Here is a 16334-nt window from a genome sequence, read left to right as displayed (position 1 = left end):
ATCCTTGATGACTTATTCTTCTAGGATGGGATGTAAGGATAAAAGGAAAACACTTTATTTATTACACATTCAGTTAGGCTTGGGCACGCAATGGGTCCTTTAGCCTGCTGTCTTTGGTGATGTCTATCTCCTGTGGAGGGTGAAATGTGTCAAGGCTGTTATGTGTGACTGCTTCCTCGTGGTATGACAGATTACCTATGGGAGGTGAGACGTTATTGACTTCGGTACTCGATACTTGTGCCATCTTGCAGGGTTTACCGTTCCTACCGATTGTAATTGTCGAACTTCGTCCCTAAGGACATCGATCTTGTCAAAAACTCGTTGAGCCTTGTCATGGAACTTCTCTTGTATGGTGGTCTCGTGGAGTGCGGTGCGGATGTCGACGTTTCTTGTCCACCATGGAGCTCCTGTGATCCATCGATAGCAAACGTTTTGCAGCGCTTGGAGTTTGTTGTAGTTGGAGACGCACGTAGTTCCCCACGAGGTGGAGTCATACAAGATTGTGGGTTCCACCGTTGCCTTATACAATTGGAGTTTAGTCTTAGGGTTGAGATCCTTACTCTTCAGGAGCGGAATCAATGACCTGGCCATCTTCTGGGCTGCCGTCTTCTTGTCGTCAATATGCTGCGTAAAGAGTAATTTTTTGTCAAGGTAGACACCGAGATACTTCACTCCCGGCGAGCATGGGATATATTGGTCAGCTATTTGGAGTCTGTCGTTCAGAACTGGTTTCCTCCGTGTGAACAGAACGGCTGCCGTCTTCGTCGGGTTGATCGTTATCTTATTTTGCAGCGCCCAGCATTCCATTACAGCAAGTTGCCGTTGCATCCCAGCGATTAGCTGATCCAAGTGTCGTCCAGTTGTCAGAAAGGCCGTATCGTCCGCATAAAAACTCGCCGTAACAAGGGGGACTGTTGGGATGTCATTTATATATAAGTTGAAAAGTAGAGGCGAAATGACAGAGCCCTGCGGAATTCCTGGGGAGATCAGTTTCATTTCGGAGTTTTTATCGTCGACTCGGACATACAGTTTCCTGTCCTGCAGAAAGCTGTCTATGAGTCTAATGTAACAATCCGCAATAGGGGTAGTGCGATGCAGTTTGACGATAAGGTTGGGCCGCCACACCTTATCGTAAGCTTTTTCGATGTCAAGGAAGACACTAATCGTGAAGTGCTGCTTGTTGTATCCTTCTTGTATCCGTTCGGTGATCCGTAGAAGTTGAAGTTCTGCAGATCACTTGTCCTTGAAACCGAATTGTTCGGGTCGTATAACATCATGCGCTGTAAGCGTGTCATGGAGCCTCTGCAACAGCAATCTCTCGAGCACCTTGCCAAGGGTCGGCAAGAGGCTAATTGGCCGGTAACTGTTGGGTTCTGCTGGGTCTTTACCTGGCTTGGGTATTGAAACTACTCGAGCCGTCTTCCATGCCGTAGGAAAATATCCCGCAGAAGGCAGCTGTTGAGAATTCGGGTAAGGAGCACAGTTGGCTTCCTGGGCAACTGTTTCAAAACTGGTGTTGCTTATGGAGTCGTTGCCCGGCGCATTATTCCGAGTCTTCCGGATAATTTTACGGATCTCTGCTGGTGTGGTGAGTTGTGGGCGGCTCTGCACAGGCGCAGCACGAAGAGCAGTCCACTCGGCTGCAACGACGGCTTCCTGTTCTTGCAGGCGGACGTCGTTCACGGGGGTCGCTGGTGTAGACATCTGTTCTTGGTAAGTCGTAGCATACAGCTCCGCCTGGGCGAGTTCGTCGTAGAGGAGGCCATCTGGTCCTCTGATGGCTCGTTTAGGTGGCCGCTGGTGTCGTCTGTTCTTGACTACCTGCCATTCGTTCTTGGTTCGAAGTAAGAATTCATCCGTCTTATCTTCCCAGACCTGCTGTCGCCACTCGGCCACTCTCCTGTGCAGTTCTCGTGTTAAGACGTGTGTTTCGATCGATCGGATTTCTATAGCGGAGCCAACGTCGCCTGCTCCTGTTTCTCTGTGTCGTTAGTTCTTGGAGTAGAGGCGGGAACTCGTCGAAAGCTACTACAGGGTAGACCGTGTGAGTAGTTGCCCTCCGTTTGGCTACCCTTTGCCGGTTACACTGCCTCTCAGCTATGTTTCTCAATCGTGAACACGATGGCGCTGCCGCTCTGGCCACTCGCCTAGGCGGATAGCAGGTATTGCCCGCGGAGCGGTGCAGCTGACTCACCGAGCGCGAAGCACATAAGGGAGGCGGCGGTGAGACGCAGGCGCGCGTGCAGCCCCCGGGGGCGGCCGTAGTCTGCGAGGGCGGCGTCCGCCTCCCGCCAGCGCCGCGACACCTGCGGCCACCTGGTCGCCAGCTGCAGGAACGCCGCGTTCGTCAGGAAGCCCGCGCCGTAGAACGCCACGCCACCTACCGGCACCAACACTTAACTCTCTGCACGCTAGCGGGACCGGTCACAAACGTATGAAATGTCTCGCAGTTGAGAATATGGACAACTATCATCTGTACGAGGGCGTACCTAAAAAATAAAACACCGGAATAACATTGCCGTAGTCCAGGGGTTACCAACAAAATTTTCTCGGGGACTCCCTCATCGAGCATGATTCGCACCTTGTCATATCACAGTATCAAGTACCTAAAAAAGCCAAATTAGGAGTCTTATTATGTTTTCTATTTATGGTACTTAGAAAAAACATTGACATATTCATAACAAATTAAACATTGAGGTTTAGGCTATTGCTCAGGCCCAGTGAATGTAAAACCGATTTCCAAGCAATCAGAGTTATACAGGGTGTTACAAAAAGGCACGGCCAAACTTTCAGGAAACATTCCTCACACACAAATAAAGAAAAGATGTTATGTGGACATGTGTCCAGAAACGCTCAATTTCCATGTTGGAGCTCATTTTAGTTTCGTCAGTATGTACTGTACTTCCTCGATTCACCGCCAGTTGGCCCAATTGAAGGAAGGTAATATTGACTTCGGTGCTTGTGTTGACATGCGACTCATTGCTCTACAGTAATAGCATCAAGCACATCAGTAAGTAGCATCAACAGGTTAGTGTTCATCACGAACGTGGTTTTGCAGTCAGTGCAATGTTTACAAATGCGGAGTTGGCAGATGCCCATTTGATGTATGGATTAGCACGTGGCAATAGCCGTGGCGCGGTACGTTTGTATCGAGACAGATTTGCAGAACCAAGGTGTCCCGACAGGAAGACGTTCGAAGCAATTGATCAGCGTCTTAGGGAGCACGGAACATTCCAGCCTATGACTCGCGACTGGGGAAGACCTAGAACGACGAGTACACCTGCATGGACGAGGCAATTCTTCGTGCAGTTGACGATAACCCTAACGTCAGCGTCAGAGAAGTTGCTGCTGTGCAAGGTAACGTTGACCACGTCACTGTATGGAGAGTGCTATGGGAGAACCAGTTGTTTCCGTACCATGTACAGGGTGTGCAGGCACTATCAGCAGCTGATTGGCCTCCACGGGTACACTTCTGCGAATGGTTCATCCAACAATGTGTCAATCCTCATTTCAGTGCAAATGTTCTCTTTACAGATGAGGCTTCATTCCAACGTGATCAAATTGTAAATTTTCACAATCAACATGTGTGGGCTGACGAGAATCCGCACGCAATTGTGCAATCACGTCATCAACACAGATTTTCTGTGAACGTTTGGGCAGGCACTGTTGGTGATGTCTTGATTGGGTCCCATGTTCTTCCACCTAGGCTCAATGGAGCACGTTATCATGATTTCATACGGGATACTCTACCTGTACTGCTACAACATGTGCCTTTACAAGGACTACTCAACATGTGGTTCATGCACGATGGAGCTCCTGCACATTTCAGTCGAAGTGTTCGTACGATTCTCAACAACAGATTCGGTGACCGATGAATTGGTAGAGGCGGACCAATTCCATGGCCTCCACGCTCTCCTGACCTCAACCCTCTTGACTTTCATTTATGGGGGCATTTGAAAGCTCTTGTCTACGCAACCCCGGTACCAAATGTAGACTCTTCGTGCTCGTATTGTGGACGGCTGTGATTCAATACGCCATTCTCCAGGGCTGCATCAGCGCATCAGGGATTCCATGCGACGGAGGGTGGATGCATGTATCCCCGCTAACGGAGGACATTTTGAACATTTCCTGTAACAAAGTGTTTGAAGTCACGCTGGTACGTTCTGTTGCTGTGTGTTTCCATTCCATGATTAATGTGGTTTGAAGAGAAGTAATAAAATGAGCTCTAACATGGAAAGTAAGCGTTTCCGGACACATGTCCACATAAGATATTTTCTTTTTTTGTGTGTGAGGAATGTTTCCTGAAAGTTTGGCCGTACCTTTTTGTAACATCCTGTATTTTCTAATTTTTCCAGTAAGCTTAACACTGGTCTTGGAAGGGTTAGGTTCAAGGGACGCCGACGATGGACACTGACAACTTCGGTTCGAGAGTCACTGACTTACTTGCTTGAACATCAAATGCATTGTCTTCCTCTTCATCTGTAGGCCTTTCTCGTTTTAACGAACCACTTTTTAACCAACGGTCCATTTTTAACTACGCGAACTGTAGCTTCCGCGAAAAACAACGCTTTACAAGCACAACTGTTTTAATACAGAATACTGAATATGTAAACAACACGGTCTGTGAAAGCACTGGCAATAAATTAACAATGGCCGGTTGTCGTCTGAAATGCGAGTTTCTGTGTAGTGACCGTCAGTTGTCGGTTGCAAAGAGGCAGCGCGCGCAGTCTAACGGCATACAGAAGAACTATTTGCCTCTATCTAATTCTAGTTTTGCGCTAGACTCTGCTAGTGTCAGTTGGCTCCAGGAAGACGCTAGACGCAGAAGTTAGCGTTCGCTAATGCTCTACTCATGCAGGTAGCGGCAAAAAAATCTGTTCTCATACGAAATATATTTAATATATTTTTTATTCTAATAGCATCTTGCATATCTCGCGTACCCCTGGGGGTCCGCAGACCACCTGTTGGGACGTAGTCCAAGCTAGTGTAGTACATATTTCTGCCGCTAGGCATGTATAGCGCAACTCATTCTCAGTTCAGTGCTGCCTGTCTTGTCGACCTGGCTTGTTCTGGTCATCTGCAGTGATTGTTTTTGCTAGCACTGTTTTGTTCGGGCATTTCGTTTTTAATGATGGCAAGTTTATGTGACCAACATGCAGCTGATGGCGACATGTCGACTGATGATAAATCTCGTTCTAGACGTCCATCAACTGCCCGAATCATCCAGAGTTTGTTCCCCCATGTCAGACCGTCAATCATGCCTTTTATTTGGAAGTTATAACAAGATTGCGCAACAGTGTTCGTCAAAAAAGACCCATTTGTGACAGCCAGGAGACTGGTTCTTGCACCACGACAACGCACCTGCACACACAGCGCTCTCTGTTAGATAATTCTGGGCTAAAACTGGCATTTTTCTGCTGCCCGACGCATCTTACTGTCCTGACCTGGCTCCGTGCGAATTTTTCTTATTTCCATGCATGAAAAAGGGCATGAAAGAATGCCAGTTTGACAACATTGAAGAAGTCAAGAAACAAAACGAGGGAGGGGCTATAGCCCATTTCTAAAGATAATTATAAAAAATGTTTCGAACAGTGGAAGCACCGGTGGGACTAACTTATTAGTTGTAATGGAGAGTACGTATTTTGAAGGGGGTAAGATTGTTTTGCATATAATTTGAAAATATATAGCTTTTAAAAGTAATTCCGCTTGTTTGGGTATATCCTCCTATAACAGAATGACGACAATGTAAATTTGCAGCTGGACTATGCGGCCGAGCGGTTCTAGGCGCTTCAGTCTGGAACCGCGCGACTGCTACCATAGCAGGTTCGAATCCTGCGTCGTGCATGAATGTGTGTGATGTCCTTAGGTTAGTTAGGTTTAAGTAGTTCTAAGTTCTAGGTGATTGGTGACCTCAGATGTTAAGTTCCATAATGCTCAGAGCCATTTGAATTTGTAAATTTGTGCCAGACCGAACTCGAACCCGGATTTCCCACTTATCGCGAGCAGTCGCCTTACCATATAGGTATCTGAGCACGATTCACGGCCAGACCATAAACTTCGACATGTCATCAAATATGTGTCTATAACCTACCCTCGTACATCCATTATGTTTATCACCGTACAGGGGAGATATTTTACCTGAAAGTTGCTTGCCCGGTGTCGACAGATAAATACGACGTCCACTATGCTTATGTGAACTCACAAATTTGGTTTCTCGGAAGCCGAGTTCCCGAAAGAGCCTTTTTTTGTGCCCATGCAGCTATCTCAATACTGGAATATCACATTACAATTCCTTTTGACAATTTAGAGCACGAGTAGCCAACCTTTCCTTACCTATTGGCCACATTTGTCCCTTCGTGACAGTAAAACTTTCTAACCGCCCACCGGTTCCACAGTAATGTTGATTTACGGGGTGGGGCAAATAAAAGTGGCCCGTAGAACAGAGTTCCAGGCTATATAGAACTGCAGCAGAGGAAAGGTAGCTACTAAGAAGCTGGACTGCTGGAACTGCTGCAGTCTCATCCGAAACGTTCTGCTGCAATTCTTGAAGACTATGAAGGTTGCTGTATCGCAACACCTTAGACTTGAGGGCTCCCCACGCAAAGTAATAGAACACAGGCCAGCTAGGGCCGCGACCAGACTGACCTCTGCTAACAACTCCATCAGGCCTGAAAGTTGCGTAAATGTGCTCCAAGGTTCTGCCGGGTGTAAGGGCAGTTGCTCCATCCTGTTGGAAGTTTCTGTAGGTCGTTTCCTCCTCCGTTAATTCTGCCATAAATGGTTTCAAAATGTTGGCAATGTAACGCGCCAAAATCAACGTCTGATGAAAGAAGATGGGACCAATAGACCCTAATGCGGCTTGCAGACAGTGCGCACCAAACCCCAACTTTTGATAACGCAGTGGTGTTTCGTGGAAGTTACGCAGATTCTCCGTTGCCCAGAACCTGTGATTCTTTGAGCTGACATAACCACTCAGGTGAAACCAGGCTTCATCAGACACAGAGAACAGTTCCATGTCCAATTCATCCTTTGCCATCTCAGTGAACAGCCACTCACGAATGTGGAGGCGCTGAGGAGCATCTACTGGTTTAAATGCATGAAAATTGGACACTCGGTAGGGATGCATGTGTAGGTCCAGCTGAAGTATTCGTCCGCATGATCGACGTGATATGCCCGTGTCTTGCGACAGGTGTTGGGTTGATTTGATAGGACTCTTAAGCATTTTCTGGTGACTGCAGCCACATTTTCTGGTGTGCGGGCACGTTTCGAAATGTTTTTTGACTTGTTCAAAACAGACCCTGTCTGAGCCCAATTTCGGCCACAGCGTCGCTTAATACTTTTTGCTCGCACTTTGACACCATTATACTTCTCAGCAAACTACCTACCACACCGTTTGCACGACATTGTTGTCACGTAACTTTACACATCGAACACCCGCTGCTCCACTGTGAGTACCATCGTCCCCTTTGCACTGCTTCACTCACAATGACGCAGCCCGCTCTACGTTCTGAGATCACAGGATATTTTTATATGGGTACTTACACGTCCAATCCCACACATAAAAAAACAATATTGCTTCACCCCGGTTCCGAGAGTTCCGGAACCTGTACAGAAAATTGGAGTAGAGATCAACATAAACATCATGTCCACCCTTTTTATTGCTCATGAAAACCCACATTGCATGTTGTACCATCATACAGATGTGGTGGTCCAGATTGCTGTACACACCGGTACCTATAATACCCAGTAGCACGTTCTCTTGCATTGATGCATGCCTGTATTCGTCGTGGCATACTATCCACAAGTTCATCAAGGCACTGTTTGTCCAGATGGTCCCACTCCTCAACGGCGGTTCGGCCTAGATTCCTCAGATTCGTTGGTGGGTCACGTCGTTCATAAATAGTCCTTTTAAATCTATTCCAGGCATATTCGATTGGGTTCATGTGTGGAGAACATGCTGGCCACTCTAGTCGAGCGATGTCGTTGTCCTGGAGGAAGTCATTCACAAGATGTGCACCACGGGGACTGTCGTCCATGAAGACGAATGCCTCGCCAATATGCTGCCGATATGACGTATTGTCAGTTGGAGGATGGCATTCACATACTGTACAGCCGTTAGGGTGCCTTCCACGACAACCAGCGGCGTACGTCGGCCCCACATAATGCCTCCCCAAAACAGCAGCGAACCTCCACCTTGCTGCTCTCGCTGGTCAGTGTGTCTAAAGCGTTCAGCCTGACTGGGTTGCCTCCAAACACGTCTCAGACGATTGTCTGGTTGAAGGCATATGCGACACTCATCGGTGAAGAGAACGTGATGCCAACCCTGAACGGTCCATTCGGCATGTTGCTGGGCCCATTTGCACCGCGCTGCATGGTGTCGTGGTTGCAAAGATGAACCTCGCCATGGACGTCGGGAGTGAAGTTGCGCATCATGCAGCCTACTGCGCACAGTTTGAGTCGTAACACGTCCTGTGGCTGCAGGGAAAGCATTATTTAACATGGTGGCGTTGCTGTCAGGATTCCTCCGAGGCATAATTCGTAGGCAGCGGTCATCTAGGGGACTGATGACATCAGATTTTTACTCCCATAGTGCTTGGAGCCATTAGAACCATGCATGGTTGTTTACGTCTTTGGGCGGGTTTAGTGACATCTTCGAACAGTCAAAGGGATTGTTTCTGTGATACAGTATCCACAGTCAACGTCTATCTTCAGCAGTTCTGGGAAGCGGGGTAATGCAAAACTTTTTGTGATGTATGCCTATCCACTCGTCCTGGCCCCTTTTGTTTGTCCTTCCCAGTATAGGGCTTTACTTCACATTGTACAATTTATAAAGAAGGGTTCCTGAAAATTATACAATGAAAAACCAAAGAAACTGGTACACCTGCCTAATATCCTCTGTAAGGCCCCCTGTGAGCAGGCATAAGTGCCGCAAAACGACGTGGCATGGACTCGACTAATGTCTGAAGTAGTGCTGGAGGGAACTGACACCATGAATCCCGCAGGGCCGCCCGTAAATCCGTAAGAGTACGGGGAGGGGTGGCTGGAGGGGGGGGGGGGGGAGGGTGTGGATATCTCTTCTGAGCAACACGTTGCAAGGCATCCCACATATGCTCAATAATGTTCATATCTGGGCTGTTCGGTGGCCAGTGGAAGTGTTTAAACTCGGAAGAGTATTCCTGAAGTCACTCTGTAGCAATTCTGGGCGTGTGGTGCGTCGCATTGCTGGAATTTCTCAAGTCCGTCGGAATGCAAATGGACAGGAATGGGTGCAGGTGATCAGACAGTATGTTTACGTACGTCTCACCTGCCAGTATCGTATCTAGACGTATCAGGGATCCTATATCACTACAACTGCACATGCCCCACACCATTACAGAGCCTCCACCAGCTTAAACACTCCCCTACTGACATGCAAGGTCAATGGATTCATGAGATTGTCTCCATACCCGTACACGTCCATCCGCTCGATGCATTAGGAAAGAGACTCGTCAGACCATGCAACATGTTTCCAGTCATCGACAGTCCAATGTTGATGTTGACGGGCCCTGGGGAGGTGTAAAGTTTCGTGTCTTGTACTCATCAAGGATACAGGAATGGTCAGTCGGTTCCGAAAACCCTTTGAATGGTTCGCACGCTGACACTCGTTGATGGTCTTGCCCTGAAATCTGCAGCAATTTGTGGAAGGGTTGCACTTCTGTCACGTTGAACGATTCTCTTCAGTCTTCGTTGGTCCCGTTCTTGCAAGATTTTTTTTTTCCGGCAGCATCTATGTCAGAGATTTGATGTTTTTCCTGTAATTCATGATACACTCGTGAAATTATCGTACGGGAAAATCCCCACTTCATCACTATCTCGGAGATGCTGTGTCCCATCGGTCGTGACCCGACCATAACATCACGTATATGTACATGGATACTCTGCAGATCACATTTAAGTGACTGGCAGAGGGTTCATCGAACTGCCTTCACAATTCTCTATTATTCCAATCTTGTATAGCACGCGGAAAGAACGAACACCTATATCCTTCCATATGAGCTCTGATTTCCCTTACTTTATCATGGTGATCGTTTCTCGTATGTAGGTTGGCGTCAACTAAATATTTTCGCATTCGGAGGAGAAAGTTGGTGGTTGGAATTCCGTGAGAAGATTCCTCCGAAACGAAAAATGCCTTTGTTTGATGTCCATCCCGAATCCTGTATCATTTCAGTGACACTCTCTCCCCTATTTCACGATAATACAAAACGTACTGCCCTTCTTTGAACTTTTTCGATGTACTCCGTCCATCATATCTGGTAAGCATCCCACTCCGCGTAACAGTATTCTAAAAGAGGACGGTCAAGTGTAGTGTAGGATGTCTCTTTAGTAGATCTGTTACATTTTCTAAGTGTCCTGCCAATAAAACGCAATCTTTGGTTAGCCTGCCCCATAGCATATTCTACGTGTTTCTTCAATTTAAGTTGATCGTAATTGTAATTTTTGTGTATTTAGTAGCATTTACGACCTTCGGATTTGACTGATTTATCCTGTAACCGAAGTTTAACGGATTCTTTTTAGCACTCATGTGGATGACCTCACACTTTCATTATTTTGGGTCAATTGCCAATTTTCGCACCAGACACACATCTTTTCTAAATCTTTTGCAATTTGTTTTGATCTTCTGATAACTTTGCTAGTCGATAAACGACAGCGTCATCTGCAAACAACCTAAGACGGCTGCTCAGATTGTCTCCCAAATCGTTTATGTAGATAAGGAACAGCGAAGAGCCTATAACAGTACCTTGGGGAACGGTAGAAATCATTTATGTTTTACTAGACGACTTTCCATCAATTACTACGAACTGTGACCTCTCTGACAGGAAGTAACGAATCAGTCACATAACTGAGACGATATGTCATAAGCACGCAATTTCACTACAAGCCGCTTGTGTGGTACAGTGTCAAAAAGCCTTCCGGAAATCCAGAAATACGGAATCAATTTGAGATCCCTTGTCAATAGCACTCATCACTTCAGGCGAGTAAAGAGCTAGTTATGTTTAACAAGAACGATGCTTTCGAAATCCGTGTTGTCTGTGTGACAATAGACCGTTTTCTTTGAGGTAATCCATAATTTTCGAACACAATATATGTTCCAAAATCCTGCTGCAGTTCGACGTAAATGATATGAACCCTTAATTTTGTGGATTACTCCCCTATCTTTCTTGAATATTGGTGTGACTTATGCAACTTTCCAGCCTTTGGGTACGGATCTTTCGTCGAGCGATCGGTTGTATACGATTGTTAAATATGGAGCTATTGTATCAGAATACTCTGAAAGGAATCTAACTGGTATACAATATTGACCGGAAGGCTTGTTTTTGTTAAGTGATTAAAGTTGCTCCACTACTCCGAGGATATCTGTTTCTACGTTACTCATGTTGGCAGCTGTTCTTGATTCGAATTCAGGGATATTTAGTTCACCTTCTTTGGTGAAGAAATTTCGGAAGGCTGTGTTTAGTAACTCTTCTTTGGCAGAACTGTTTTCGACAGTATCTCCATTGCTATAGCACAGAGAAGGCATTGATTGTGTCTTGCATCTAGTACACTTCACATACGACCAGAAGCTCTTTGGATTTAATGTAGGTTGATTCTTACAGAGAAGAAGACAGCAACCAGCCACTATTAATAATGCTATTTATTTAAGTGATTATCGCCGTAACCGGTTTCGAACTGACAAGTTCATCATCAGACGGCTGTTCAGAATATTCACAAGATGCACTTTACATAATCGTTAGTTTTCGATTTTTATTCTCCCACTGTAGCTAAATGTTCTTAATGTGTTGGTGCCCTGAAAACAATGTTAGAAGCGCCCTATGTGAATATAACTAACCTCCAAACGCTGTAATACAGAGTAAACAAATATGTGAGGTTAAGTGGTTATAGTAATCGAAAATTATGCGAAATTTTGTTGCGAAGTTGCAGGATTGTATTTTTGCAATATGAACTTGTCAGGTTTCGAAACAAAGGTGATACTCACTTAAGTCTTGATATCTTGCCATTGTAATAACCGATCTAACCACTGCGCCAGACACTTACTGTCTCATATAGGCGTTGCCGGCCGCAGCGCCGTATTCTGCCTGTTTACGTATATCTGTATTTGGATACGCATGCCTATACCAGTTTCTTTGGCGCTTCAGAGTATAATATATTAATAGTTACTTACCAAATAGCTTATATTAAAATTTCACGAAAACCCAATGAAAATGTTTTCAATAGTCCTACTTTCTACCATTCACAAAGAAAGCTGGAGAGCCCACTAGAGGGCGTTAGGGACCAGGTTGACTGCCACGGATTCAGAGTAGACATTAGTTTAAGTCGTACCCCGGTACAAAGTTGCATAGGCTTAACAAAGGACAGATTCCGACCTGAAACGAATTTTACAGCCACAATTTATAGAAAAGAGTAAAGAAGACGAAAATGTAACACAGGGCACACAGAGGTAGTACGCTAAAGAGCTCCTCCATGTTCGTGTCTTATGGTATCGCAGCACTCTCAGAATGATGGTATGAATTAGTGTATGGTCACTGCCTTTGATTTTGGATGTACCTGACCATTCTTCTTGCAAGTCCCATGACGGTAAGAAAGGACAAATCGCTGTTGGTACACAGTTGGGATAATCCCACTTCAATCCATATTAAAGACTACATACCTAATTTAGCAATAATTTTACATGTCCTATAAGAACTGTTTCAAAAGCTGCGGATACAGAATTGAATATTTAGCAAGTTCCATAAGTACCATCTAGATAGAACATGAGAGCAGTCTATAAGAATCAGATTTGGGTATTACAGCCATAGATATAGTTACGGCAGAACTCAGGCATGTATGTGTGTATTGGAGGTACATAGTGACATCATTTATAGGCCAAGCACTCTATATCCTGATGAGTACCATGTCTAAATATAGTCACTTAATTGCGGTTTGGGAGGGAGCTATAGCGGTATGTTGGCACTCTTTACAGACTCGTACAGCATTTTATTCGTTGCTATCGTTGGGTGTTAGCAAGGTTTGGAGGCTGCTTGGGAACGTATGACCAAGAGCCCGAAGATTACTTGCAAGTACGTTTATGTGATAAGTCTTCCGAGGACATTATAGAAATACGTGGTTTGGATCTTGTTCCTCTCCGCAAACACAGAGTGTTGACGCTTAAGTTGATCCGATAGAGGTGTTCGTTGAACGTTCAGTGATAAAATTTCAAGGGACCGACGACCTCAGCAATTTGGCCCCTTATGAATTCACACATTTTTTGAACATTTGAACACATTAAATTTCAGCCGTGCTGTAACTGTCATGAAGTTCCTCTACGTTTGTGTCTTACTATAACATGGTACTCTTGGAATCGTGGGATGAGTTAGAGCATAGTAATGGCCTTTCATTTTGGGTGTTCTCTAACACTCTTCTTGCCAGTCGGATGACAACCCCAGAAGGCATTTTTGGTCGATGAAATAAACACTCCAATAGTGATTCGGGGAATGTGGATTTGCTGGCCGGAATGATCTTCCATAACGGTTCTTTGCACATGAAAGTTAGCGAAATAGTGAAGCTACTCAAACTGCTACCTCCTTCAGTGTGCTGATGACACCGCATTCGTGGCGCTGTCCACAATAGTCCAAAAATACCAACGATCCCTCCAAATACGCCTCAGTCAGTTTACTCGCTTGTGCAGCCATTAGCTCCCTAATATCGACTCCTGCAAAACCCAGACAATAACTGTAGGCAGAACCGTGCGGCGCTTACGCTTCCACGACTTCTACCTCAGCATTTACAACTCTCCTATCCAGTTACCCAAAACAATAAAATATCTTGGGCTAACCCTCTACACCATGACTGCCATCATTTGAAAATGGTTTCGGGGGAGATTATCAACATCTGAGGATTATTTTAGGGGAGATTTATTAGCAATAAATTTCAGCGGCACAACTAAATCGCATTTCCTAACCACTGCTCCTCAGAATATTTATTGTTAATAAGCATTATGTCTCTTTTTCCAACCAAATGCCCAATCTATGGTAACCTAAAAGAAACGATTTATTTTTTATGACCTATAATAAGTAACACAAATGTAATCAAAATAAAGTTTAACAATTTGCACATATATACGAGGGCGAGTCAAATGAAAACCTTAAATTTGTAATAACAAATCGAAATTTCTGGCCGTTAATCTCTAAGTTGGTAAGCGTGCTACAAACAGCGTGCAGAATGGCCAGTAGGTGGCAGCATAGTGCAGATCCACGCATACCGTCGCAGTATCAATATAAAGATGGCCGCCCCACCTGCGACTTGCAACAAGGAAGAACAGCGTTCTGTTATTCGGTTTTTGCGTAGTGAAGCTATGAAACCTATTGAAATTCATCGACGAATCAAGGTTCACTACGGTGATGCATGTTTGTCACTGCAGCAAGTCTACGAATGATGTAGGAATTTCGCAAATGGTGTGACTTCAGTGGAAGATGCTCCTCGTCCAGGTCAGGCACAACGAGTTGTGACTCCATAGAACATTGCAGCAGTTGAAGCCATAGTGAAGGAAAACCGCCGAGTGACACTGAACAACATTGCAGCATGTTTACAGATTAGTCATGTGTCAGCACACCACATTGTGCATGATGTGCTCCAGTTTCACAAAGTGTCTGCAAGATGGGTGGCACGGCAGCTGACTCCTGAAATGAGAGAACGAAGTGTTGATGCTTGTGAAGAACTTCTTCGGCGCTTTGAACGAGAAGGTGATGGTTTCCTTGTAAGAATCGTTACTAGGGACGAAACCTGGGTTCACTTCCGCCAACCGGAAACGAAGAGAGCAAGCAAGTAATGGAGCCATTCCTCATCACCAAAACCAAAGAAGTTTCGAACAGATCCATCCACAGGGAAGGTTATGCTGACTCTCTTTTGGAACGAAAAAGGAGTTATTTTGGAGCGTTAGACTACATGCCTAGAGGGACCACTGTCACCAGTGCATCATACACAGATCTCCTAAAAATCATCTGCGGCCTGTAATCAGATCAAAGCGACGTGGATTGCTGTCAGCAGGTGTCCTTTTGCAACATGACAATGCAAGGCCCCACACTGCCCGTACAACAGTTGCAACAATCACAGACCTGCATTTTAAGTGTCTTCCTCATCCACCATACTCGCCACACCTTGCCCCAAGTGATTTCCATATGTTTGGACCACTCAAAGACGCAATGGGAGGAAAGAAGTTTCGCTCTGATGATGAGGTACGCCACGCGGTGCATGAGTGGTTGCGCGGACTACCAAAATAATTTTTTCTAAAGGAATTTATGCACTTTGTAAACGCTGGAGGAGTTGCATTGAGCGTGGGGAGGATTATGTTGAAAAGTGATACAGCTTTGTACCACTTCTGCACAATAAATAATATTTTTTAAAAATTTTAAGTTTTTCATTTGACTCACTCTCGTATTATGCTTACTGTACAAATGTTTATTTAGAGAAGTTGCAGACCTCTGCAGTTTTTTTATCGTCTTGTGCAAATAAAAAACACTTAGCAATTATAATCAGAATTTATTTCATCATAAGCTCTGACTTAATCAGTTCTAACTACAGCTGTTTCTGTGATCGGTCAATTAATGTTCACGAAAGAAAAAATCTATTTCTTTGTAATAATTTGTATAAAACATTCACGGTATTCTTGCCGCGTCAGTTGTAGATAAAATCTCGAACTTTTCTTCGATTACCTCTATCGTCATCGTCAGGAGCTGATTGTCTTCACTGCTGCTGTGGTGGCCTCTTTATAGCCCATGGACGGCTTCTGATTGGTCGGCGATTACGTACTGCTGTCTCAGACGTTGTCACTGTGTGCGCCGGTGGCGCCACCGCTTCCGTTTGAACGTAAACCTTGGATGGAACGTCTCTGCTGCTTCTCTGCATCAAGCGCTCGTTTCCACGCACAGCTCAGATGGTATCCGCTATCGCGGTTAAAGTTCTTTTGGCTCATTCTTATTTCAGCAGCCTCCTTAATAACGGAATCCCAGTACGTGGAGGCATGGGACAGAATTTTAGTTTCATCGAACAATATTTTATGTTTGTTCGTGAGGCTGTGCTCCGCAATTGCCGATTTCTCCAGTTCTCTATTTTTAATATGGCGTTGGTGTTCTGCACAGCGGTCGGAAACGGTAGGTCAGACGATTCGTACCGTCGCGAAAAACTTTGTTCCCTTTGTAAGAATTTGATCGTGGGTTGCTTAATAGATAGCTGCTATACGCCTGTAATATGTCATTCTTTCTGCTATTCTCGCATTCCTTTGGGCCAAACTGTCTTCTTACCGTAGAAGCACGAACAGGAAA

General features: G+C 45.2%; 1 protein-coding gene across 1 annotated transcript in view; it reads right to left on the bottom strand.

Annotated features, from left to right (window-relative positions):
- The window catches only part of LOC124775263 (gustatory receptor for sugar taste 64e-like), a 155989-nt gene that overhangs the window by 99958 nt on the left and 39697 nt on the right, over positions 1 to 16334 (bottom strand). The window contains 1 exon segment of the mRNA XM_047250102.1: positions 2195 to 2380. Coding sequence (XP_047106058.1) covers positions 2195 to 2380 — 186 coding nt within the window.

Source organism: Schistocerca piceifrons, chromosome 2 (assembly GCF_021461385.2).
Source record: "Schistocerca piceifrons isolate TAMUIC-IGC-003096 chromosome 2, iqSchPice1.1, whole genome shotgun sequence".
Classification (NCBI taxonomy): domain Eukaryota; kingdom Metazoa; phylum Arthropoda; class Insecta; order Orthoptera; family Acrididae; genus Schistocerca; species Schistocerca piceifrons.
Note: the sequence above shows the minus strand (reverse complement) of the source record. Positions and strands in the feature narration are given on the sequence as shown.